At 39.7% G+C, this 27,524-nt stretch overlaps 1 protein-coding gene and 1 long non-coding RNA gene across 5 annotated transcripts in view; one reads left to right on the plus strand and one right to left on the minus strand.

The window, feature by feature from the left end:
• Positions 1–27,524, plus strand: part of LOC125078381 (uncharacterized) — a 37,804-nt gene that overhangs the window by 2,821 nt on the left and 7,459 nt on the right. The window contains exon 2 of the long non-coding RNA XR_007120878.1: positions 15,171–15,339. This is a non-coding gene — a long non-coding RNA (uncharacterized LOC125078381). The remainder of the gene's footprint in view (positions 1–15,170; positions 15,340–27,524) is intronic.
• Positions 516–27,524, minus strand: part of CCDC83 (coiled-coil domain containing 83) — a 54,346-nt gene continuing 27,337 nt past the window's right edge. Inside the window, exons 6-11 of one of the 4 annotated variants that reach the window (XM_047690952.1) lie at positions 24,291–24,382; positions 21,680–21,748; positions 15,654–15,775; positions 11,863–11,939; positions 11,162–11,340; positions 516–721 (exon numbers count right to left, since the gene is read on the minus strand). In XM_047690952.1, coding sequence (XP_047546908.1) covers positions 689–721; positions 11,162–11,340; positions 11,863–11,939; positions 15,654–15,775; positions 21,680–21,748; positions 24,291–24,382 — 572 coding nt within the window. In that variant the 3' untranslated portion in view covers positions 516–688. Of the gene's footprint in view, positions 722–8,122; positions 8,422–11,161; positions 11,341–11,862; positions 11,940–15,653; positions 15,776–21,679; positions 21,749–24,290; positions 24,383–27,524 lie in introns of those variants that run through there. The other 3 variants (XM_047690954.1, XM_047690951.1, XM_047690950.1) reach the window with 3 other exon arrangements.

Raw genomic sequence — 27,524 nt, forward strand, 5'->3', positions numbered from 1 at the left:
GGAATTGTCCCCCCTGCCCTGTGTGCATTGTGCTGATGTCAGCCCAGTGCTCTGCTGGAGGTTGCAGGAGTTGATTCCAAAGCAAAACCCTGAACCTCTATCTCCGCACGTCCTCACATAAGCAGGAGTCCTTGGTCCTAAGGGCTGCAGTAACTGTAGAGTCTGGGATGACACATTTTTTAAAACAGCCGGCCCCACTCACTTAAGCATACTTAGGTCAGCCACTTGGACGTCCTCAGATAAAGCAGAATACTTCCTAAGGTCACTTGAGCACCTCCCCCCCACACCCCACCACCACTTCTTTTTTCTTTTTAACGAAGAATAAATACTAAAGTTTTGCTTAGTGTCTTAGAGACTTCGTTTTCCTATTGGAAACATTGACTTCTTGTGAGGTAAATATTCATGTTTGTCCCTGTATTAGGATTAGATTTGGCTTGCATATCACAGAAAATTCACACAAACAATGATTCAAACGAGACAAGTTTATTTTCTCTCTCTCATACAAGTCTGAGCTGGCATCGCAGCTTTGCTCACAAGACTGGTAGGTGCCCAGTTTCAGGTCTAGGTAGGTGTCTTGCTGCTTCATAGTCCTTCAGGTGCTCCTTGCGTCTCCAAATCCCCTGGAGCAGGATGGAGGATGTGGGGAGGAAGGAAAGGAGGACATGATCCAGAAATTGTGTTCAGTTTCTCATGTTCCCTTGGCTAGAACTTTGTCGTGTGGCTGCAGGGTAAGGTGGTAAGTAGTCTTTAACTTCGGTGATCATGTACTGAGCTAAAATGGCTGAATCAATGCATTATTGTAGTGGAAGAGAACGAGATTTGAAGGCATACTAGCAGGCACTGTCACGGTCACAATTTTCTGTCAAAAGAATTGCTAACTTCCTGAGCCTTTTTCTGATCAATGACTTTAAAACCTTCCCATGTCACATGTTGTGAGTTGAGATCTGAGATATACTAAAAGAAGTATTAGAGCTTAGAATGGAAATATTTCACAGAAACTGAATACAGTTAAACATCAAACGCTTAAAAATGAAAAAGAAGCAAATCCAAACTGCTAGTGCTCAGTATAAATGTGCACCTTCCCATCAGATTTTAGGCCCAGCAGAAGTCCATGTTGACGGTTTTACATAAATAGCAAAAAAGTCATGGAAGTCACTTTTTAAGTGGTAGGAGAAAAGAACTGATGCAAAGATGAATTCTAACAGTCACAGGACGTCAAAGATCTGAAGTGAATCTCAAATTGAGGCCAGGGCACGCCATCCCTCTGATCTGGTGTCCGAGGGCTTTAAGGTAAAAATGCCTCACTGACCTCAGTTAGTCATGCAGAGGGGAGTCCAGCATAGTTCATTTTCATTCCTTTTAGGAGGGAAATGTTGCAAGGCCTAGCATATTTTTATAGCTGAGACTATACAAAAAGATGGCCCGAACCCAAGAAGGCAAGAGGTCAGTGAGTTGAGCACCCAGTTTGAGGAAGGAAATGCTGACAAAATTTTTTACCAAGAATCTGTGAGGATATCTGAATCTGCAGTCCCTTTCAAACTCATTCACTCTGCCGGAAACCTAAAAACATTTCTACGTGAAGAATTTTTAAAAGCATCTTGAAGATTTTTAGCACTTACTCAGATCATAAGAACAGAATGATTGAAAACATAACCAACTGAAAGAGTCATAGTTAAAAAAAAGAAAAGGCAGCCTTTCTGAGAACTTGAGCCTCATAAAGTCACAGGAATAGGAAATGGAAATACTTAATCTAGTTAAAGTCACTAATATTTAGAAAGCCTCTGCTGCTTGAGGGCACATTTCCTTGCATCTAGTGCAAAAGCCAGTTTTATTCCAAGAAAAATAAAGAGAACTGTTGTGTTGAGCTCTAGTAAAACAAGGAAGGATCAAGCAGGTCTTTAACAAACAGCCCTTTATTGCCACAAAAATCCCCTGGCCTCTCCTTTCCCTGAATCGCTCTAGTGTCTGGCTATAGGACTCAAAAAGAACCAAAAATGTTACCACTGACCCACGGTGCCCACCCTGCCTCCCCCACACTCGTAAGAATTTTGGAAGTGGGTTTACTACTGGTCCCTCCAGCCTGATGTGGATCAGCAGATCCTGGGTAAGGCCCCTTGGAGCCCTCATGCCAGGCGGCAGCTTTTCCCCCAGCCAGCCCAGAACAGAAAACCCCTTCATGCAGCCGTCATCAGACACTGGTCAGCATCTCACAGCATGTGACGGATGGAACCCAGGCATGCTCTGTCCCTCCACGGGAATGCACTGCAGAGACAGCCAGACACCCTGGGCCTTAATGCCAGAGACTCCTGTGAATTACTGGTCATTATTTCAATAGCCTGTATTGCATGTCTAGTATGTACAGGTTATATGTCCTCTTTAAAATAATTTTTTAAAAAATTTTTTGAAGATTTATTAGAGAGTGCACGAATGGGGCGGGGGGGGTGGCGGAGGGCAAAGGCAGAGGAAGAAGCAGGCTCCCCGCCGAGCAAGGAGCCCAATGTGGGACTCAATCCCAGGACCCTGGAATCATGACCTGAGCCAGAGGCAGATGCTTAAACAACTGAGCCACCCAGGCACCTCACATGTCCTCTTTTTCATCCTTAAAGAAATCCTGCAAGATGAGAATTAGGTCCTTGTAATATAGAAGCGGAAACCAGGCTTAAAAGAGGTCAAGTGACTGCCCAAGATTCAAGGTAGCCAGCCTGACTCCACAAAATGTGTTTTCCCATACTCTACCTTATCTCTTTACATCTCCTTAATTTCTTCAAATTTATCTAATTCCTAGCCCAAAATAAGCAATTTCCTCGCCTGAGGCTAAAGCTGCTGACAGTCTCTACCCTTCCACCCCCAAAATCTTGAACGGCAACATATAAAACACACATGCTTGGTTATTCTGAAAACTGAAACCACTACATAAAATCCTTCTAAACTCATCTTAAATTTCTTTTCCAAACTTATTACTAAGGGTGCTCAAAATAGAATGTTGCAAGTTAAATACAACCACCCACCACACCTAGAACATGTCTAGATGTCCTGCCTTCTCCTCTTTGCTGCTGGTATGAAGAGCGACCAGGCTCTTACTGGACCTTAAGCATCTTGAAGAAAGGAGCAATTTCATTTTGCCTCCCTAATGCCTTACACACAGTGCCTGGCTAGAAGGACTTGTTTGATCAACAATTCCTCGAGTGAGTGACACTGATAGGAGGTTCACATTGGTACAGGGGTTTGTTGAGATTTGCTTTGAAATGTCATCTCACAAAGATACAACCCTACACTGTTAAGAATTTGGGTTGTTTAAAAAAAACTTTTTTTTTTTTTTAAGAGATGGTACCATTCTGCAAATTCTAAACACAAGAAATTATATTAACAGAAGGAAAGAACGTTCTTCCCTTTCCTTTTCCAAAGGATGCTTTTTCTACTCCACCATCTTCTTGGCAGCAAACAAGACTTTTAGCTCTTTGATATTTTCTTCCAATTCAAATTCACATTGTGAAGTGAAAAACTGCCATGACTAACAAGTTAATGCTGGAATCCTACCATGTTATGCCTGGCTTGTTTTCATCATCTCATGGTCTGAACTTCCCAAGAGTGAGAGAAAAACAATGTCCGTTTCTGCTGACCTACTGAAACCAGTGGGCTGTCACATAGCCTCTGTTTGTTGGTTTACTGGAAGCTCTTGGATTTGTCCCAGTGGAAAGGCAGTAAGTTATTTTTTCCTATCTGAGAAAAGTAAAGATAAACCTTATCTATAAAAAGTTTACCTTTCTTTCTTAAAAAGAAAATTGGCAAGTCCACTTCATATTGTTCCTAACTTTTCCAAGGACATTTCTGTTTCTGTTGACCTCTGAAAGACCACTCTAACAAAATCTTCTGCCCTCCCACCAGGAAACACCATCACTGCCATTCACACTGCAGAACGTAAGCATCGCCTTTCCACACTGTCACTTTATGGAATGGACTGGAAGATAGATATTCGGGGGACATTTTGGGGAGTAACTTTTTAAAGTATAAAATATATCAGTCAAGTATACAAATCTTAAGTGTCCTACTTAATGTTTATAAAGTGAAACATCCATGTTAACTGCCACTCAGATCAAGATTACCAGAAAACTCCTTCATGTACCATCCTAATCATTCCCTACCACAAAGGTAACCGCTATTCTGACTTCCATCATTAAGGTTAGTATGCCTGTCCTGTTTTGTGTAAATGGAAGCATATCAGATGTGCTCTTTTGTGTCTTCTCTCTTTTCTTATGTATATAAGATTGAACTATGTAGCTATATTTGGCACTAGTTTATTCTTTTTCATCGCTGTATAGTGTTCTACCATGTGACCCTCCCTCCCTCTCTCCCTCTCTGTCCGCCCTCTCTTTTTCTGTTTGCGCACACGTGCACGTGTGTGTGTGTGTGTGTGTGTGTGTATGTATACATATATATGTATACATATATATATACACACATTTATACATTCTATTTACACATTCTACTACTGACAGTCATTAGTGTTTCAAATTTTGACTACTATCAGTAAAGCAGCTAGGAATATTGTTATCGTGCCTTCTGGTAAACATAAACACTCATTTTTGTTCTGTATTAAAACAAGAATGGAACTGCTGGATCATGACATATATAAACGTTCAGGTTTAATAGATACTGCCAAACATATTCCAAAGTCTTTATGCCAAGTTATGATCCCACCAACTATTACAGAAGAGTTCAAGTTGCTCTATATCTTTGTCAATATTTGTGCTGTTTTTAACTTTTAACTTTAGTTATTCTGATGCATGTATATCAATCTTCTTTTTATGCTTAGCAGTCATTAGGATATACTCTTTTGTGAAGTGCCTATTCAAATCTTTTGCTCATTTTCCCCTAAAATGGTTGTCTTTTTTCCTATTGATTTGTAAAAGTTCTTTATATATTTTAGGTATTTTTTTGTTCACTATATATATAGAAAATATATTCTCCCAGGATGTGGCTTGCCTTTTGACTCTTAATAGTATCTTTCAATGAAAAGAGACTATAATTTTCATGAAATTCTATTTATCAGTTTATGATTAGTGATTTTTATAGCATTTTCCCCCCAAAGGAGTAGGTGACACAAGGAGCAGTAGACTTGGAGAAGGGAGCATGTGGACCACCACAGCTGAATCCACATTTACACACCAACCAGATATAGATGTCAATTCAAGCATAGACTTTGAGAATCTATTGAGTATGTAAAGGGGAACACAAAGACATTCTGTTATATTTCCTACTTGAAGCTTATTGTTTTACCTTCCATATTTAGGTCTCTGATCCACTTGGAATTGATTTTTGTGTATGGTATGATATAGTTTCGAGGTTCATTTTTCCCATACGCAATTGACTCAGCATTTTTTTAATCGGGAAAAAAAAAAACCTCCCCTGCTCCCAAATTATAATGGCATGTTCATCAGAAGTCAAGTGATTTTGTGGGTTGGTTTCTGGACTCTTCATTCTGTTCCGTTGGACTTTTTAACCTTGGGTCAAAACCACACTATCTTAAATATTTAAAGTCTTGCAATTTGGTAATAAGTTCTTCAATTCTGTTGCTTTTCTTCAAGATTGTTTTGGCTGTTATAGGTCTTAATTGCTTAGGTTATAGATTTCCATAATAATGTTAGATTATTAATTTCTATAAACAAAAACCTGCTGGAATTTTTCTTGAGATTGCACTGAATGTACAGATATAGGAAGAACTCACATCTTAACTCTTTTGAATCATCATCCATGATGATGGTGTATGTCTCTATTCCCCATTTATTTAAATCTTCTCTAATTTCTCTCAACAATGTTTTATAGTCTTCAACATAGAAGTCTTGCTCATATTTCATTGGATGTTTTTCTTGATTTTGATGTTTTTATTTAATTAATTTTATTATAAATGATTTAAATTTTTCCCAATTGTTTGCTGGTAGTACAAAGAAATACAGTGGATCTTTGTTGACCTCTACCCTGTGACTTTGTTAAATTCACTTATAAATTCTATTAGTTTGTAGATTACTTTGGATTATCTACGTACAGAAACTTGACATCTGTAAATAGTAGAGTTTGCTTCTTCCTTTCTAATCTCTATGCTTTTAATTTCTTTTTCTTGCCTTTATTGAACTGGCTACAACCTCAAGGTACATTAAATACTGTTGAATATTAGTATGATAGTGAACATATGTGTCTTGTTCCTGACCTCAATTGGAAAAGGTTAATATTTCACTACTAGGTACAGTGTTAACTATAGTTTTTTAAAGATATTACTTGTTTGCTGAGAGCTTTACCATACTATTATGAGATTTTATCATAGTATTGAATTTTATCAAATGCTGCACCTATTCAGATGATTGTATGAGTTACCTACGTTCCATTCATTATACCCTTTATTTTTAAATTTCGAGATATAAATTCACATGCAATTATAATGGGCATTAAAGATGGCACATGATATGATGAGCACTGGGTTTTATATGCAAATAACGAATCATTGAACACCGCATCTGAAACCAATGATGTACATGTTGGCTAATTGAATTTAAATTTAAAAAAGATAATATGAACAGATAGCATGTACTCTTTATCCAATTTTCCTCAACAGTATAATATCACAGGCAGGATATTGACATTGATTTAATCCACTGGTTCTGTTTGTGTTTCCACTCTGATTTCTGAATGTTACCAACCCTGTGTTCTTTATTTGTGAAACATGTATAACTGGATTCAATAAGTTAATATTTTGTGGGGATTTTACATCTGTATTCATGAGAGATATTGGCCTGTTATTCTCTTTTCTTGTAATGACTTGCCAGGTGTTGGTGTTAGGATTATATTGGGCTCATTGAATGATTTGGAAGTGTTTCTTTTTTCTCTGTTCTCTGAGTTTGTGTACGTTTGCTACTCTTTTTGAAATACTTGGAGAAATTTACCAGTAAAGCAAGCCATCTTGGTTTGAAATCTTCCTCATGGGAAAATTTTAAGTACTTATTAGATCTTTTTTTATAGATTGGGGACTATTCAGAATTTTTTTTTCCTCCTGAAAGAAATGTTTTTCAAGAAATGTTTCCATTTCATCAAAGTTGTCAACTTTATTGAGAAAGTTTTTTCCTTTTAATTTCCTTTTATGATATTTTTCATAATGTCAGTAAAATCTGTAGTGATACTAACTTTTTCATTTGTTTTTTGTTTTCTTTCTTGATTAGTCTGACTAGGAGTTATCAACTTTACTAGGAGTTATCAACCATTCAAACTGGCTTTTGGCTTGTTGATTTTCTCTTTGTCTTTGGCCTTATATTTAAAAGATGTTCCTTGTAGACAGCATCATAAGTAAATGTAGCTTTAAAATGGAAAGTTGATGTCAGATTCAGGCACAGTCATAGTCTTTGTCTTGTGGCACTCACAAGAGGGAAGTGGTAATGGTCTTGAACTGGGACTTAGCAGTTTAGACTTGTATTTTTTTTTCTAAGATTTATTAATTTATTTGAGACAGAGAGGGCTGGGGGGCAGAGAGAGAGGGAGAAAGAATCACAAGCAGATTTCCCACCAAGCCTGGAGCCCAGCCCATGCTCCATGTGGGGCTTGATGTAGGCTGGACATGGCGCTCCACACAGGGCTCCACATGGGGCTTGATCATAGGACCCTGAGATTGTGACCTGAGCTGAAATCAGCTGCTTCACCAACTGAATCACCCAGGTGCCCCCAGCAGTTTAGACTTAACAGAAGTGAGAGGGAAAGGATCTCACTCTTGGTGGAATATGTTTATATAATAAATTACCACCCTCAAATTCATTTGTTTCTAAAGCATTTTATATTTATTATAGTGTTAGATTAAAGAAGAATAGGCTTGAATTGTGGCCTGGCTATCATTCTGCACTCAGAGGCAAAGCTGTGTAGTCAGTGCTATACAAGTCTCAGAATTTGTCTTAGAAAACTCCTAACCGAACTGTTTCTTTTTGGAATGCTAGATGAAGCAGCAGACTTTAAGTGGTAAGGAAACTCAGAAACCATCTTGGGCCCATTATCATTTTTCTGTATACTTGGATATGGAAATATAAAGTGTACTCTCATTTTTGTCATGCAGATAAATGAACAGCTGAATACTTAGAACTTGGATTTTAAATGTCATCATGACCTTTAGAAATAACAACCAGTTTAAAAATGGACCAAAGTGTAAATAAAATGGGCAAGTAATACACTTAAGTTTCCAATGAAAATTTATAAGAAAAAGTTATTTTTGCTTTGCAGTGTTTGGTCTTAGAGAAAAGACTTCATCATTTTATATGTGATGCGGCTTTCTGGGCTCCTGACATCTTCATAACATTTGACTGGAATTTCTTTCTCTTGAAAATGAATGGGCATTTTCTGGCTCTCCACACTCATGAGCTTCACTTGCAGGGGACCCAGGTTTACATAATCCTATGGTGAACAGACACAGAAGAGAATAGGAGAGGTTATCCAACAAGGTATCAGTCTTAATAGTTAGGTTTCTTTTATTATAGTTGGCCTTTATCTGACAGACTTCATTGCCCTCTTAACTGCCTGAATAACATGTGAAATATGAGAGCCACTGTAAACAGAAAACCACTCAATAAGCTTGTATACCCAGTGGGACATGGTTTCAAGAGCTCCCAAAGAGCAGGCAGCAAGCCAATAGGCTTGTCTTTCAGGGAGTTGGGTGGGGGGCACCAATTAGAGTGGGGAGATACATTCTCTCAAAGTCTTTAATTGGTAAAAAAAAAGTGTTGGCTATATGTAGCCCTCTGCTGGCCAGAATATAACCACAGCAGAGTTTTCTACCTTATTCAAGAACAATGGGAAGGATCTGTAAACATCACTTTGACTATAAATATTCTTATTAAGCAAATGCTCCATGAATTTTTCACTTCTCAAAGGACCACTGGGTACTGTATAAGTAAAACTGACCATATTCTGTCAAACTAACTATAGTTTAAGATATCTGCAAATGGAATTAGAAATCTAATTTACATGAAATCCCAGCCAACCCAATAGTGGGTTGAAACAGCTCAGGCCCTACCCAGCATGCCTTCCTCTTAGAAGCCTCCTCAAGCCATAATTCTCTTTTGAATTCCTTCAACATTTCAGCAAACCTTTCCTGAGTTCCCACTTTGTACCAGGCCCTGTACCAAGTGCTGAGGTACAATGATAAGGTCACAGACTGACTGGTCAGGGAGACAGATACAGGTGCTACATTCCTCATGAACATTGATTAGTGATGTTCTAATCTGTCTTCTAGCATGTAACAGTGTGAGGGGAGGGCGTTCCATATAGGCATCTTTGAAACTTCATTTCCGCCTATTCTCCCCATAAATTCCCAAACATCTAACAAGTACCTGGCATGTGTGGGGTTTTCAAGAAACATTTATTAGAATTTAGGAAAATCACTGAATGAAAAAAGGAAGGCATTATTTTATTCCTCAAAAATGCATATAGTTGTATTTATTTTATTTTAAAAATATGTAATTATAGAGCTACACTAAACATAAGATAGGAGAAAAACAAACTGACGGATGTCTCCAACATATTTCAGAGTCTGCTCAAGCTGTCATGACAAAATATCATAGATGGACTGGCTTACACAGCAGACATTTAGTTCTCACAGTCTGGAGACTGGGAAATTCAAGATCAGGGTGCTACATTGGACGAGTTCTGATAAGAGTTCTCTTTCTGGCTTGCAGATGGCTGCCTTCTCGCTGTGTCCTTACAAGGCACATCCTCTTTTTATAAGTCACCTTCCTATCAAACTGGGGCTCCATTTTTTTTAACCTCATTTAACCTTAATTACCTCCTAAAGACCCTATCTGTAGATTGGGTGTGAGGGCTTCAACATATGAATATGGTGGGTGTGGGAATGGGGATGGGGATCCAATTCAGTCCATAGCGTACATAGTGCCATTTCCACCATCAAAAACCTCCATGGAAAGTAAGAAGGTCTTTCATTCAGCCAAATGGTATGTGAGTTTGGAATTTTGTAAACAATGGTGCACTAGCCTGAGGTCATGATAACATACCAAGTGTCATGATTTCAAAACCCCCATGGGGGTGTTTGAATGCCATAGAGACAAGAACTTTAGTCTTTGTCACTTGATGTTAGCAGGACTGAGGTGTATTCAGCTAAAATGGTTTGTGTTGATTTTTTTAGTTTCTTCTGCTTTCATATAGCACTCGTTCTCCTACCAGCCTTTAAGTTCTAGGAGAATTTTTAAAGTTATTGGTAGTACCAAGAAGGAAAATGGCAAGGGATAGGTATGGGAGTAATTGGAATGTACCAAAAAGGCTTTAAAAGTAAAAAGCTTTGATACTCCAGTTTTCACCTAATATGGTATATGTGGCAGTCTACACTTTCCAAAGATGGCCATGCCAATAGATATCCTATCCCACATGCTGTTCTTAGAGTGTGGTGCTCCTTCCTCTTTCCAGATGCAGGAGCTACATTCCCTCCCTTTGGGTGGAACTTTGTAACTACATCAACGACTAGAATATGAGAAAAGAGATGGTATATGATTTCCAAATCTAAGTCATATAAAATATTGCAGCTTTCACCTTGGTCCCTGGTATTGCTTGTTCTCAGAGAAGGCAAACACCATAATAAAACAATAAAGGCACCCCGTGGAGAGCCCATGTGAAGAACGGAGGCTCCCAGCTTAGTCAGCATTCACTTGCCAGCCATCTGAGTGAGCCACCCTGGAAGTGGATCCTCCTGCCCCAGTCAAGCCTTCAGATGACCTCGTCGCCCCTGCTGACATAGGACTGCAACTGCCTGAGGGCCCAAGTGAGAACTGTCTACTGGAGCCCTTCCCAAATTCCTAACCAACAGAAGCCATGAAAGAGAAGAAATGACAATTGTTACAAGCTGCTAAGTTTGGAGATAATTTGTTATATAGCATTAGATAACTTACATGGTATACTAGGAATGAACCCCTGTTAATGAATATATGTAGCAAATTGCACAAGAGTAAAAGTGAAAATTCTATCTATTGAGAGATATGAATGGTGGGCCAACTTTACTAATAAGTTAGTTCAAATAGAATTTTTCAATATCCATGTTTTAGGTTAATTTTCTCAATTAATAAAACAACATGTACTCAAAAGTGCATGAGTACTCCTAGTACTCAAAATTTTTTTTCATGAATATTACCTTGAAATCCTTCTCATCCTCATATAGTAAGTATTTAATATCAGAGGGCCCAAACTCTATACATGAGCTGTTTTCTTCATCTGTCTGCAGTTGCTTGGCATATCTGATACCATCCTCATGACTGAGATACAAAGCACTGTCCTCCGCTGATGAACTCATGAGGTCTCTACCTTTTACTTCTGCAGGTTGCAATTTTGGGATGAATACAAAGAAATTGGTTATTTGGGGATCGAGAAAAATGAAAGTACAATATACACTTTCTCACACTTTTAATTTGAAAGAGCTTTGAAAAATATAGAATCTATGTATTATGGTGAGAGTGAGTCCCATGTTTAGAATCTCTAAGTTGTATGCCCTTCTGTTAGCTGTTAGGTTTTGGTAATCATATGGTAACTTATATCATATGGTAACTTATGTGCATGCTGGTATTTTGGTTGGTCGACTAAACAGGAACCAAAAACACACCAGTGTAGACAGCACCCCATCCCTTTCCACGAGTATTTAATGTAATTCTCTGAAACATAGTGACTTTGATTTGAAAACAGGACAGAGAAAGCTGCAAGAAGAGAAATATGGAGAAGCTGGCCTGTATTTATTCCCTGAATAGCTCTTGGGTATGAGGTACCTGTCTATAATAGATGCTCAATAAGTATTTGTTAATTAAAAAAAAAAACCCTATCACCATTACAATAAAATAATACCCCCATATATTTCTGGCAACTCCAAAGGCGCTTTAGGCGGAGCTTTCAGTCCAGCAGCTTGAGTAAGATACAGTTGCCTAAAAAGAACAAATGAGAAAAACAGCCTGTCAGTTAACAAATATTACACCATCTGCTCACTGGTGTCTTTCTCTCTGGTAGGTGTTGGAGACACATAGATGAAAAATGAGACATAGTTTCTATCTTTGAGGTCCATGAGGCCCAGTGGGGTACAAAGAGACCTACAGTATTTTAGGGTGATGGTCTCTACCCTGATGGGTGAGTAGGGGAGTGTGACAAATGCTGTGGGACAGAAGCAACACCTGATGGAGCTTTAGGAGTCGGGAAAGGTTTCCAGGTGCAGACAGTACCTGAACTGAGTCTTGAAGAACCAGGGGCTGTTTGCCAGGGAAGGTCTTGGGGTGAGGAAGCGTATTGCATGATAAGAGAATAACACACTTAATGTCCTGGGAATGAAAGTGAGCACGACACCTGTTAGGGTGCTATTGTAGTAATCCAGGTGAGGGACAACTGGGGCTTGACTGGATGGTTTTAAAATGAAGAGAAAAAGAGAAAGAGAGCGAGCAGCAGAAATCCCAGATGACATGGAGGATCCGGCTGTCACCGAGTGGCAGGTTTCAGTCACATGCAGGTGATGTGCACGTCCACCAACGCAGCTCTCGGTGCACATGTGTAAGCCTGTGCTCTGCTTTTCGGCACCCACTGAACTTTCAACCAGAGTATATGAGGTCTTGCCAGCTCCCTATAGCTTTGCCTGAAGACAGCATGGATCGGACTCTTGCAGATAGTCAAACCAGCCCCCATGCTTACCAGCTCAGCAATCAGAGTGAAGCCCCTGGATTATAGGTTGTCAATTATTTAAAGAACATGAATAAGTGTTATTCAAACTGCGTTCAGTCTCCAGCAAATAATATAACTGCATACAATATGTTTGTAAAAGCTTTTTAAGGTTCAGCTCAGTAAAGGTCACGTTCACATGTAGCTCTGGTCTGCAGGTAGACATGTCTGAGGTCTTAGAATTCTCTTCTTTCCTGGTTTTCCCATTTTGAATCATTATGATCGTACTAAATGTCTTAAACTTCATAAGTGTGGATTCTCTCATAACCATTAATTTGTTGTCACCTTTGTATCACCATAGTGCACCGACACTTGATAATATGGAAAATACTTAAAGAATGTTATTATATGAAGTTAGTGTTAGATTTGTAAGTATTGGTCCACTTAGCCTCAGTTCTGTGGTGCTGGGGTCCCTGGGCAGTCACCTGTGGTGGACGTTCGCCTCATCTCATGTGTCTAGCAGATTCTATGACATTCTATGTGAGTTGTGAAGGAGGAAGTCTGGGGAGCATTGGATGGGAAAGGTAGTAACTCTATTAGCTAAAATACCCCCATTCTTGAGCCAAATAGGAAAACACTTTTTGTATGTCCTTTGGGCATAGTTTGTGTGTATTTCTCACCCTCCTAGTATATGACAAGACCGAGTTGCCATAAAATATGCAATATGTATTATATTTCTTTGACTTGAAAATGGCTTATAGTAAAAGTTGCTGAATACACTCAAAAGTTATCCCGGAGAAGTAGTGGAACAGATAATCGAGGGTTAACACATTTCTGTTCCTTTATGCAGATCTTTCTAAAATGTCATAAACACTTGCCCCAAGGAATTTATAATCTAGCAAGGAAGCAGCCATTAAATAAGTAATCACGAGTGTGATAAATGCAGGTCATGAAGGAAAAGATTAGGGTGCCATGGAAGCATGTACCAGGGCTCCTAACCGGGTTCTCATACACATTGCCCATGCTTTCTTTTTGCTTGGTCAGATTTTGAACGCATCTTTCCCAACTCAGAAGCCAGACTAAACACTCAGGTCTCTCACTAAAGAAAACCAAGCCACAAGGCACTGATGAACACTGTCGGTTTTACTGAGGATTTTTGTGGGGCTAGGGGTTAAATTGGGTAGAGTTAAGTTGCACCTGACAAAGTTAAGTTGCAAACAACTTCATGAAAATCTCCATTAAAAGTTGCTCATCTCCCTGCCCATCACAACCCAGTTCTCTCTGGCCATTGAAAGAATTCCCCTTTGTATAACTAGCCATTCCCATCCGTGGCAGCACCAAATCAGATAGAGAAGACTGAGCGGACCAAAGCAGCGAATGGGGCTGGCAGTTTGGAGGGTAGATCCTTTCTAAGATTGGGCCTGTTGAGAAAAGAAGGAAAGACAACAGTGGAGGCAGGTAAAGCGCCAGCCGTGGCTGCAGAGATGAAGACCTGCCGGCTAAGAAGGTGACAGCAGCATCAGGAGGGACAGGAGCGTGGAGCTGGAGACCTGATCAAAGAGGAGGGGGCTGACAAGAGCACGTCGCCTACTGGGGGGACGCTAAGGCCCACACCCTCTAGGACTCCTTGAGGGCATCAGCTCAAGAGACTGGGAATTCAGGAGTCCAGTAAACAGTCGACTGCCCACCATGTCTGCACAGGTGTCTACCTCTCCAGGGCACCGCGCGGACATTGTGTAAGGGAGCAAGCGGCCGGCCCCTTCTCTATACTGCCCCGCTAGGCTTCAGCCTGTAATGCAACTACATGATTCCTGTTTCTCCATGCTTGCATCCTGCTGCCCATCCCTTAGCCCAGCAAACGAAACCCCACAATACCTGTAGCCACCCTGCTTGGAACACATCGGGAAGTTTGTGAACAAGAAATACTCTAGGGCGCCTGGGTGGCTCAGTGGGTTAAGCCGCTGCCTTCGGCTCAGGTCATGATCTCAGGGTCCTGGGATCGAGTCCCACATCGGGCTCTCTGCTCAGCAGGAAGCCTGCTTCCCTCTCTCTCTCTCTCTCTGCCTGCCTCTCCGTCTACTTGTGATCTCTCTCTGTCAAATAAATAAAATCTTTAAAAAAAAAAAGTTTATAAAAAAAAAATATTCTATTATGTCACATACAGTATTTTTGTTTGTGACACCCAAACCACAAGAACTACTCGGGTAGGAACTTTTTCGTGGCCCTTTCACCATGTTTAGTTTCTCAGCTTTAACTCCTGGACCAAGATATTTGTCTCCCATCTTCCACATGCACACCCAGCATCGGTGTGATTTGTTTCCCCTCTCTTCCTAAACATTCTACTCCTCGGAGTATCAATTGTTTCTGACAACTTGCCCAAATCATCACCACCACTCTGAATTTGAATTCCATATTCCAGGGTCCCAGTTTTCCTCAAGACGTGTGTTAAGAATTCTTTTGTCCGTTCAGAAAAAGAGAGAGCCTAAAGTACACATTTGGTTTCTCTTGCCCAGGAATAAATGTGACTTGGAATGCAAGGCTATTTTCTCTGCCTGGAAGGTAGCTTGACTCTCCACTATCAAAGGAAACAATGTTACAGTCCACAAGGTAACCAGAAGCACAGAAGACCTCCAGGAAGCTACAGCAAAGCTGATCACACCTCGTCTATCTTTTGCTGCATGGGTATGCTTTTATTTTTATGCCCATTTTCCCTGCTGACCTGGAGGCTTTTGAAGGTCAGCAGTTGTGATGTTCCTGGTTAAGTGTTTGCTGTTAAGATTACAGTGCGTTAGAAGAAGCAAGCCAAAGTTAGCATGTACCCACAGCCGATTGTAATAATCTTACACCTTCACCGTGGCCATTTCGTGAGTGCCTTTCTTTGCAGCTGTTGCCATCCAGCTAGAGCATTAAAAAATTATATCATCTTTTAAAAATAACAACTTCTTACACATACAAATGTTTACAAGCTACCTTCTAGATATGCTAATGACTTTCACCTGGGTATTTTGAGATCCACAAGTCTACAGTTGAATAGTTGATCAATAAGCACCAAATTTTCTTCTTCCAGTTCATGAATAATGTTTTCCAATTTTTCAACTTCCTTCTTGTGGTTTGCAATCTGTTCTCAGAAGAGAATGGATGGATGTTGGTACTTGTTCACTTAGTTCAAGATAGTCTTCTGTAAAATACTCAACTCCTAAAAGTCCATTTGCCTGAGGGGAAGATCTATCCTGTATTATTTAATCACTGGGTTTGCTTTGTCCTTCCTCTCTAAGAAGTGATGGGTAGGTCTCTTTTCTGGATTGTTTGCAGAACTTGTTTACATGGTTAGGCAGTTACTAGTGAATGGCAGGAGTTGTCTTTTCCTACTCTTCAGAAACCCTGGTGAGTTCTATGTGCTGGAGGTAGAGATAAACATGAAAATAAGACTAATTAACTTATCGTTGTGCTTAAATGGGGAAGATGGTGATAAAAACAAAAAGCAGTGTGATCAAACCAGAACGGAAGATGCTCAGCTATGGTGGGAGTTTCACCCTAGGTCTGGGGTAGGGGGTAAGGGAGAATTAATAGAGGAGATGACATCTAATCTGGATCTTGAAGACCAAGTTGGGATTCTTCAGACAACAAAAGAAGGTACACTCTAGGCAGAACAAAACACATGTTAGGTACAGTTATTTTGGTTTGGATAGATACAAAGTGGATGTGGGGAGTAGGAGAGAAACTGGACAATTAGGGAAATAATGCTAAAGGGTTTGGTTTTCATTTTGTAGGTGATGGAAGGTCATGGGCAGACATAGGTTTAATGTTTACTAAAGAAATATGACTAAATTAAATATGAACAAAATTTGCTGCTTCTTTTGATGGAATTCCCATCAGTCTTTAAGAAGTATATTTTGGAAACTTTGTCTAAAGACTTAGGTAGTGGGAAAGATATATAGGATGTTACTAGACTCACCTCTCTGCCTGCCTCATGTAGCATGAACTATACAGGTGTTGCATTGAGAGGTGCTCATGGAGATAGGTCAGGACAATAGGAGAATTAGAAGGGTATAGAAAAGGGGCACCTGCGTAGCTCAGTCAGTTAAGCATCTGACTCTTGATTTCAGCTCAAGTCATGATCTTAGGGTCGTGAGATCAAGCCCCATGTCTACTCTGGGCTCAGTGGAGAGTCTGCTTGAGATTCTCTCTCTCCCTCTTCCTATGCCCCTCCCCTGAAGCATGCTTTCTCCCTAAAATAAATAAATGTTTTTAAAAAAAGACTATAAAAGAGAAAGTGATATGCTGATGGGAATAATGGAGATAAACTGGAAAAAGTAAGCATCTCAAGGGAATATGATGAAACAAAAAAGGTTCAGGGGTTTAGATTCAGTATCTCTTGTTAGGTGTTGCCAAGAGCGTAGCTGAGATGAGTACTTGGATAACTAACATTTTTGACTTGTACTTGAAATTTATTTATTGCATTTTGGAATCTGAAAACATTCTGTATATTACTACATGCATATCTCTCACATAAGTCACGTATTAAATGCTTAAATTCCTACTATGAGCAAGGTTCTGTGTGAGACATAGAAGGATGCAAAAGTGAATGAGGCATGGAAAGAGTTTCCCTCGGGGTGCCTGGGTGGCTCAGTAGGTTAAAGCCTCTGCCTTCGGCTTCGGTCATGATCCCAGGGTCCTGGGATCGAACCCCGCATGGGGCTCTCTGCTCCACGGAGAGCCTGCTTCCTTCTCTCTCTCTGCCTACTTGTGATCTCTGTCTGTCAAATAAATAAAATCTTAAAAAAAAAAAAGAGTTTCCTTCAAAGAGGCTTATAATCTGATGAACAAATACATGAATAACAGTAACATAAAACAAGGCTAGTGCCATAGAAAAGGCTCAAATATTGCTGGAGGCTTACAGTTAGAAAGAAAAGCATATATTATTTACCTGCCTTAAACTATTCAGCAAACCATTTTAAGTCCATAATACTAAGTTATAGAAAGCTTTTAGGGGTTGGTGCTTTAGCATCTCATGAGTTGGGAGATCATCAGCTTGATTACGGGATTGAATGCCTTAAGGAAAAGTTAATAATTTTCAAATGTCAAAGAATGAGAAAAATTATATTTAGAGTTTGTAAACAGAAGGAATTGATAGAACATTTGGAAATGTTTGACCCAAGGGCTTGGCATGCTTAGGAGGCAGCACACACAGTTCTTGGTCTCCTTCCAAAGTTGAGAATGAAGAGGTCCTTTTTGGGGAGTTAAGTCCGATCTTCCAAGCTAAGGATATCTTGTGGTATCACTGACCCTTTGGACTACTAACTAAGGTTCCCAACAATTACTGTCTCCAGCCTTTTGAAATATTAGGGAAATGAAAACTACTTCCTTTTTATCGCCATATAAATACCTTTACATTTCTAGGGTAAGAAAGTTAAAAGGAGGAAGTAGAAGACTGCTTTCTCTCCCTATCTGGGCTTCTCCCCAGATACCCAAGAAAGGTACTTAAGAGATTAAGAAAGATAATTTAAACTATTATAAGTTAGAGACAGGATCCTGAATTAAATGTGTGCTCTTGAAAATTTCCCTGCAAGATGCAAGTTAGCTTCATGCCTTCTCACACTTGAAACTCGGATTGCTAACCTCTTTGAATCCCTTTGTCTAGTTTTATTGGCTTTCTATTTGTTGAGTGAATCTAAGTCATTTGGAAATTTCAGTTTTCTTCCCTTCCTTAATTATCATGCTAAATAAAACCAGATAGTGTTAGTCATGCATAGGACACTACATATCCTTCCCACAGATACAAGTTTTTGGTTATCAGTGAAAGATAGTTAAATAGAGAAAGCTTTCAGGACTTCCATTATTGTTTTTTTTGCACTGTATTTTAGTACCTTTAATGACATGTTTTTCCTGCAAGAGTTCCATTATTGAATATCCCTTGTTAATCATTCTAAACCTCTTTCAAAGAAATTAATTGACATACATTATTCCATTTCTGGGCAATTTTCAATTCTTGTGATAATACTTATAGCCAGGGATGATTATTAATTAATTTTATGAGTAAATTTAATAATGCTAAAATAAGTATTTATTGAAATAAGGAGAAATTAAGTCTATTAAATTTCCTTAAAATGATTTGTCCTTTATTACTAAGCTCTTTTGCTCATGATTTAATTAAACTTGACATTTTTCCTGTCTTTTATTTCTACTGAATCATGAGAAATAAAAAATAAAATGAGGGGCGCCTGGGTGGCTCAGTGGGTTAAGCCGCTGCATTCAGCTCAGGTCATGATCTCAGGGTCCTGGGATCGAGTCCCACATCGGGCTCTCTGCTCAGCAGGGAGCCTGCTTCTCTCTCTCTCTCTCTCTCTCTCTCTGCCTGCCTCTCTGTCTACTTGTGATCTCTCTGTCAAATAAATAAAATCTTTAAAAAAAAATAAATAAAACGAAACAAAGTATCATTTGTGGCTTTAGTAGGAAGGATCAAAACACCAAAAAACCCTTTCTTATCAGTCAGACATAAATTTTTACAGGTATTCTCTCTGAACCTAATATCTATGACATCTTATAAGATTTAAGATGAATTGTTAAATTATTATTAATTAGGATTATCCTGTTATATTCAATAAAAGTATCAAGATTAAACTGCTCCCTAATATTCTTTAACTGTTAGGCTCACCTTGAGTTTTTGGGTTTTTTTAAAGATTTTATTTATTTACTGGAGAGAGAAAGAGAGTCATGTACCCATGAGCATGGGGAGGAGCAGAGAGAATGGGAGAAGTAGGCTCCCCACTAAGCAGGAAGCCCAACACAAGGGCCTCCATCCCAGGACCCTGGATGGGATCATGACCTGAGCTGAAGGCAGATGCTTAACCAACTGAGCCGCCCAGGCACCCATTCACCTTGAGTTTTTAAAATCAATATTCATTTTTTAAAACTGGGGATTCATCTTGATTCATTTTGGAAGTAGTTTGGACTCCTATTTACCATGACTTTATAAGGGCAGCTTAAAGATAATAGTTGCTATCATAGAAAGCACATTAATTTTTAAATTGCTTGTTTCCCAGATTCACCAACTCTATTCAGCCAAATAGGGGGCAAGGAAAAGAGAAGAGAAGGGGACAGTGACATTTTTACTTCACGTATCTGAGCAGATGGTGAAAAAGGAGATGCAAGAAGTGAAAATTTAAAGAGAAATTTAACGAATCCTGCTTTAGTTATGTTGAGTACCTTTGGGACACCCATGTGGAAATATCTGGCAGGCAAATAAAGATACAGGTCTAGAGCTACGGACACACATGTTAGTGCTGAACACGCACACTTGAGGATCATGTACATATATATAACTTGCTAACAAGAGCTGTGTGTAGCTGAAGTGAATTCTTCCAAAAGAGAGGGAGTGTTCTTTTATAGACAGTATCTGAGCACAGGTTGGTGACTACTTGTCTGGATATAAAGGGAATTTCCAAGTCGTGAGTTTTGCACATCTTCTGTAGCACCTTGTAATATCTAGACCAAAGATTATCTACCTCTTTTATCCAATAACATGCTTTCACATCTTTATCCAAGATGTAAGCCATGTACTTGATTCATATCTCCAATGAATATATCTATACTCCTGGACATCCTTTTATTCAATAACTATATATTGAACATAGATTATTTATTAGTTCTCATGGACATGCAGTGGAAAAGGCATAGCCTGCTCTCTGCAATGAAGAGATAGATGCAAAAACAGACAATTTCAACATATTTTAACAAGAGTTATGAAACAAGAGAGCACAGAGTAAAAAGTACTCAAGACTTTCTGGGGGAAATACAAAATGATTCAGAAAGAAATTAAACATCAAAGTCTGTGCCTAAAAGAGAGTTGGGAGTTTTCCAGGTACATGAGTGTAAGGAGGGAAGACAGAGGGTCTAGTCTGTACGGTGTGAGGAACACAGGACAGTGCCTCATAACAAAGAAGGTCTAGAAGTCCTCCCATGACCACATTCAGTGAGAGCAGTATTGCAGCGCTGGTATAGGGAGACCCGGGGAGCTGAGTCTAAGGTAGCACACTGGGCCACTAGTTCCCACATGTTCTCCAGAAAGAGGCGTGAAGAGAGTCTGATGACCAAGCTAGGATAGGCTGTAGAGACTGCAGTGGATAGGGACATCTTGACCACTGGCAAATGGCTGCAACTGTGGGTTCAGTATTGGCTGCAACATGATGTCCACAAGGCCAGAGCAGTCCATTCAGAAGTCACCAGTGCAGGGAGCAGATGAAAGCACGTCCTGTACAGACAAAAGGCAGAGGGAGCAAAGATCCAAAGGAAACCCACAGATCTGAGCCCTCTTCAATGACATGCCCCACAAGAGGGCATGTAAGCCCCACCTCCTTATATAACAGGATCTGCCTTGGAGCAGAGGAGGGGGAAGTAAGGAAATCTAACCGACTGAACATTTATGCGAAGGAGACTATGTCATCCCAAAAAGGCAATTCAAAAACAGCAGGGAATGAGGCTAGAATGATCCTTCAGCCTTCCTCCCACTACCCAGAAGGAAGTAGAGTCTTGAGGAAGACCAGGTCAATTTTAGGGCATAAAGAAGCTTCATACATTTGAGTATATTATATGAGTCAGGATGCCAAAAATGATTTCTAGTTGTTATTGAAATTATTGATGGTATTCATTGAGTAACAGCTTGTAACAAGATTAGGATTCCACTTACATTTTACTTTAGCTAGTCACAATTCTATGCTTTTCCCATGTCTTCGGCTCATAAATTAACGTCCTTTCCAGTTCAAAAAAATGAGAAAGAAGAAATTGTTTTTTAAAATTCCACCTACTGGGGCGCCTGGGTGGCTCAGTGGGTTAAGTCACTGCCTTCGGCTCCGGTCACGATGTCAGGGTCCTGGGATTGAGCCCTGCATCTAGCTCTCTGCTCAGCAGGGAGCCTGCATCCCCCTCTCTCTGCCTGTCTCTCTGCATACTTGTGATCTCTCTCTCTGTCAAATAAATAAATAAAATCCTTAAAAATAAATAAATAAAATAAAATTCCACCTACCTCCTTTTTCAGCCAGTCATTCTCCCAGATCTCTCGGTAGCTGCCCTTGTCAATGAACCGTATGGCATTCTAAAAGAAAGTTTCTGTATTAAGGAAGACTTGCAGCAGGTGCTTCACAATCAACTTATCTGATCATTTTACATTATGTTTTGCAATTATTTTGGGAATATATCTAAGAACTTTTGCTTCAGTTGTTCTTTATTCTCATATTATTTTTTGCTGATTCACACTGCCTAATACAGGTGATTTAGAGAACTGGACAATAGCTATCCATTCAATTTGGCTTCCATTGTGACTGAATCTGATTGCCATGATGAAATCAATTCATTAAGTGATCTGTTCCATGATTAAAGCGGGTGAACTTCAGGGACCAAATATTCTTCAAGTTTAGGGTCACAGACATAATCCAACATAGAGCAAAAGCATGAGTAGATTCTTACTACATTTTTAATCTGAAAGACTTCTGCATGTCAGTAATAAATATATACATATTTACAAACTTAATAGCAAATAGTTTCAGGGTAACTAGACTGTCTCCTGAAGAAAGTCATTTTAGATGAAGAAAACAGGAAAATCATCACTTTTTCAGTAGTTCATAAAATGTAAATTCATTTTTAATTTTTGTTTACTTATAGTTTTCCCCAAAGGAACTTTATAATGGATGAAAGATTGCATTTATCTGTGAGGTACTTTCATATGGATACCATGCTAGAAATTCCACATTCAGTAACCAAAGGGCATAACCAAAACAAGAGAAATTAGGAAAAATTTTATAGATCATAAACACAGACAGAAGTAATTTAAAAATATGAATAAATTTATCTCAGTCTTTGAATTGGAAGATTTGCAATAATTTTTTTTTCTTCAAATCATGCTAATTAGACTAAGGGTGCACCTACATTCCCTAGGAACCAAGACCTTTTATACTCCAGCTGCCACTGATAGCTCTGAAGTGTCCTGGAACACAGAATTTCATTTGAACAGAAGCAGAATACATCTCATAACGGAAGTTAGTGGGCTAATGGCTTCATTCACTAACAATGGAGCAGGGGTCTTCAACTTTGGGTGCATGCTAGAATCTCCTGGGCAGTTTGACAAATCCAGAAACCAAGTCAACATCGCAGGCCAATTACACGAGCATCTCTGAGGAACCAAATGAGTTAATCAAACTTCTCAGGTGACTCCAATATGCAGCCAAGGTTGCAGAACAGTGGATTATCAGAAGCTAAAGTTACGCTAAAATAGCCAGATAAAATGGGGAAAATTCATTCACGTGTGTGGGTGTTAGGCATTAATGTAGAGAAAAGACAATGTATCAGGTAGTGAGTAAGAATGATGATCTGAAGGAGACATCTGGAATTGAATCTCGATTCTGCCACTTGCTCTAGGAAAGCCACAAAAATTTCTCTGTGCCTCAATCTTCTCTTTAGCAAGTCCCTGCCTTATGGGATTGTTGAAAGACATACATGTAAAATGCTCAGAGCGGTATCTGGAACAGTCCTCATGATATATTGAATGTGTATACTTGAAATATATTTGATCTACAGATGCATTTTTAATCATCTTAACTATGTTCAGATCATTTTATTGTTGACTTCGCCATTTCATCATATTCAGTCCCAAATGCACTGAATTTTATGGGCAAATAAACTATTGGTCAGTTCTCCATAATCCTCTATATTTGTATAAGTATGTAAAAGTCATGCAGTAGGATAGTAACTGAAAGAACAATTGAACTAACAGTTAAGCAACAAACAATAGCAACTGAAATTCAGTGAAGAACTTTAAAGAAGAACAGATGTTTATGATTCTGAAGAAGAGTTACTGTAAATGAAGAGACAGTCCCTGTGGGGATCTTAGTAACCAAAGAGATAGTCTGGGGGCAGGGGAAGGACAGTGAAAACAAAGGGATTAGAAAACATAAAATGTTGGAAATTACATCTCAAACTTTTTTTAAGATTTTATTTATTTGTCAGAGAGAGAGAGAGAGAGAGAGTGGGCATGAGCAGAGGGGTACAGCAGGAAGAGGGAGAAGCAGTCTCCCCACTGAGCAGGAAACCTGATGAGGGACTTGATCCCCGGACGCTGGGATCATGAACTGAGCTGAAGGCAGACTTAACTGACTGAGCTGTCCAGGCGCCCCTCAAACATTTTTTTATATCCCCAAATTTTAAAGCTCCACAATGTAAAGTGCACTCTCTTAGGTTTGGATATATATGACAGTACTTTTTAGACAAATCATATTTCATTTTATAATGCATCCGAAACTTGTATTTAATAATTCGTTGTAGCCATTATTATTACTTAAAAATAACTGAATAAGTTACTGAGCTCTTGTTCCTTATGAGCACTATGCTACTTAAATCATCTCATTTAATCCTCATACTCTTCTTTAAAGGTAAATAACATTATTGCCCTTTTTTTAAAATTAGGAAACTGAAGCCCAGAGAAGTCAAGGAACAAATTTAGTTTATATTCCCAGTAAGTGGTAGAACCATGATTTAAACTAAACTGCCAAACTTCAGAACTCAGGTTCTTAATCATTATAATATACCATGGGAAAAAATAGAGGAGCAACTTTTGTTTTGTTTTTAAGAAAACTGAAATATACCTGTGTGGCCCATTCCTTCTTTTGATCCAGTTGCAACAAAGTTTCTCTGATTATTTTCTTTCTAGCATCTTCCAGAGTGACTTTATAGTGTTCTTTAAAAAGAAAATTAGAAGCTTTAACAAGGCTAGTCCTAGGTAAAACTATGCTGCTCGTAAATTTTATCTTTCATGATCCTCTCCTCTCCTTTCTACATACTTTCCCCCCAAATTCTCAGGGTACATTTTTACTGAAGCATCTAGTACCTCCTGTTAGAAGAAACGCTCCAATAATTTGCCAACACCTTAATGTGAATTAGCTTAAGATGCTGTCTCTCCTAAGAATATTTGTATTCTCAAAGGATTGTCTTTCCAAAGGGAAAATTCCCAATACTTTAGGGCAGCCATCTACCTTGCATATCACACACTTCTGATTCCATAATGGAAATATAAAGAAGATTTGATTATCTGCAGGAGAAGCATCCTGTACCTCTGGCTCCATCTAAATTTCCAGTATTCTTGGCATGCGTTTCCTTGGGCAGGAAAGACAGAATGAGAAGACAGAGGGGGTGAAGGGGCTGTGAAAGTCAGCCCCTCGTTCTGAGTGGGGCTCAGAGCAAGAAAGGAGGACAGATATGAAGACGTGCAGGATTCTTTATTCTCTCCAGATTTTCTTATGTCATAGTCAGGATTGAGAGAGCAAAGGATCATAAAATTTTAGGCCTTGAAAGATGCTTCGTGATCATACCATCAACAACTCTGTTCAAGGGAAAGTGTGGTATAGTGACATTAAGGCTGCTGTAGAGAGTGGAGAGGAAGGAAACTGGTCTAACCTGACATCTGGAGAATAAGAAAATGGAAGTCCTCATGATTCCAACCTGCATATACCCATCCATATAACCTCTATTCTTCTTACTCCCATTCAGAGTTATCACTTGGATATTTTAATCATTCCAATCTCATTTCTGATAGATTTTGTTTCAATTCAGGACCTAGTCCACTAGACTAAGGGTGGCTGTTTAGTTGAAACTTCTACCCAACAAAACACAACAGGCAGTCTAAGAGTTGCAATGGATCAGGAGTTTAGTTATAACGGATTTTTCATTCTTAACATCTGAAAGAAACCATCACCTGGAGCTTGATAAGATTAAATATTAATTCTTTGCTGCAAATCTTAAAAAACAGATGATCAAATATGCTCTGACTAAAGTTATAGCTGTCTCTAGTGCCATATTAACACTGATAAAGCAATAAAAATACCCAACTTGTTCCAAGTTCCATATAAAATTCTATGAACTCTTTATCTTCTGAAGAACAGAGTAACCAGCACAAAGGAGGATATAAAAATCTCATTGCTAGCTTTCGTGATTACCATGCTGCTTTGAGAAACAACGGTTAACCATGCATTTGTGAATACGACCAAAGAAGCTGGGAGTATGAAACATCTCCTCTCATAAAAGTTGGAGATGTTGCTAATGGGAGCATGGGAGACTGTGGCTTTGTGCCTTTAAACTCCTGGCTGTTCAGACCCCTAATGTGGCCACTTCTCAGAAGCTGATGGCAAAGCCACGCTGGCTGAAACTTGCTTTGCATCATTCTGCCTTCCCTGCTGGGTCTGGCTCTGTGTTGCTTTGCTCCCCCACTGTTTTCTGGAAGTCTGTTGCCCACTTTTCACACACTTGTCAGTGTCACACGACCTCACTGTGCTGACCCTCTCCTGTGGAGAGGCCGGTGGTGGCCTCTTGTGAGTCTCTTGGAGATCACCGAAGGACTCCCATTTTTACAGATGAAGAAATCAATGTTCAAAGAAGTAATGTTCCTTTTTTGTAAGTGCATTTGAACCCAAATTTTAGTGTACAAAGAAATTTTAGAGATTCCTGTCCTGTGTGCCTGGTGAAGGACAAAAGTAAAAATGCTCTGTGACCCCGATATCTAATGACTTATCATAACCCCACACTTTCTGTATTGCTGGGCCTCACTAAGGTCCCCTTTCCTTTTATTGAGAGATCAAGCCTTTTCCTGGATAGAATACTGACTGTGTTTCCTCTATTCACTATCCCAACATCTCCCAGCCAAAGTTCAGGGAAGCAGCTCTAGGTGCTTCCTCCCACCCCCCCACCCCAGAGCTCATGGATGGTCTCAAATAAGGCAGGGATGGATAGCTGACCACAGAATGGCCGACCCATGCCCCATGAGGAGGCATGGATAAAGGTCTTTGCTCATCTTCTTTAGGTAGGTGATGACACCAGCTCTTCAGAATCTGGGCGGGAGAAAACCGCAAGAACTGGCGTGTGGGAAGCAAGAAGAGAATGGGGACAGGACAGAGCAAAGCAGAGGCCACATGAAGGGGGCACAGGCCATGAAAGATAAATGTAGAGAGGAGCCATCGCTAGAGCTACCACTGGGCTTCTGTTTCCATCTTCAGTCTTCCCATTCCTCACTGCAAGTGATATATTCAAAGAACATGACCATGGGACATCAAACAAACTTAGCTTTATCTCTTCCCTTTAAAATGCATACTGTGAGGCTAGTAACTATCCCAACAAGATATATGGCAAATTTTTTACTTTTCTGGATCCTTTGTGATAATAAGAGCCCTCCAATCAGGGATTAACATATCCAGTCTTTTGTAGTAATTAAAACTTTAAACTCCATTCAAAGCTGTGGCTATTCCCTTCCCAACCTGGACATACAACTATTTCCTCTAATTTGAGTTTCTGTGCCTCCTCCCTCAAGGCTGAAGAGAAACATGGAAAGGGACAAGAAAGCTCTCACTTGGCAGAGACTGTCTCAAGCTAATGTGGCACTTTCTGGTCCTAGCTGGCACTTAAGGTTGATTCCTTTTCCATGGGACAATTTTATACGTTCTTCAGGGGACCACCTTCCCCATTGCTAGTTATTTCACCCGTGTTTCCTTGATGCAGGGATGTACTGTCCTTGAGGCTGGCCAACAACTTGTCCTCTGGCCTCTGGTTCTCAATCTCATATTGCTCCCTCCCATACATGCAGGCTCCTATTTCTCTGTCAGGACACCATCACCGAGCTCTAACAGGACTGTGTACTAGCTCTCTCTCACAGCACATTCATAGGAAACACGTTTGTGCTTTGCCATGACAAACTCTGAGATTGCAGCCTGCGGCGGACAGTATTTGTGGCCCCTGCCCCCAATTCATGCCTTGAAACATGATCCCCAGTGTGATGGTATTTGGAGATGGGGTCTTCGGGAGGTCGTTAGGTCAAGAGGGGGGAACCCTCAAGA

Source organism: Lutra lutra, chromosome 10, assembly GCF_902655055.1.
Source record: "Lutra lutra chromosome 10, mLutLut1.2, whole genome shotgun sequence".
NCBI classification, from domain to species: Eukaryota; Metazoa; Chordata; class Mammalia; order Carnivora; family Mustelidae; genus Lutra; species Lutra lutra.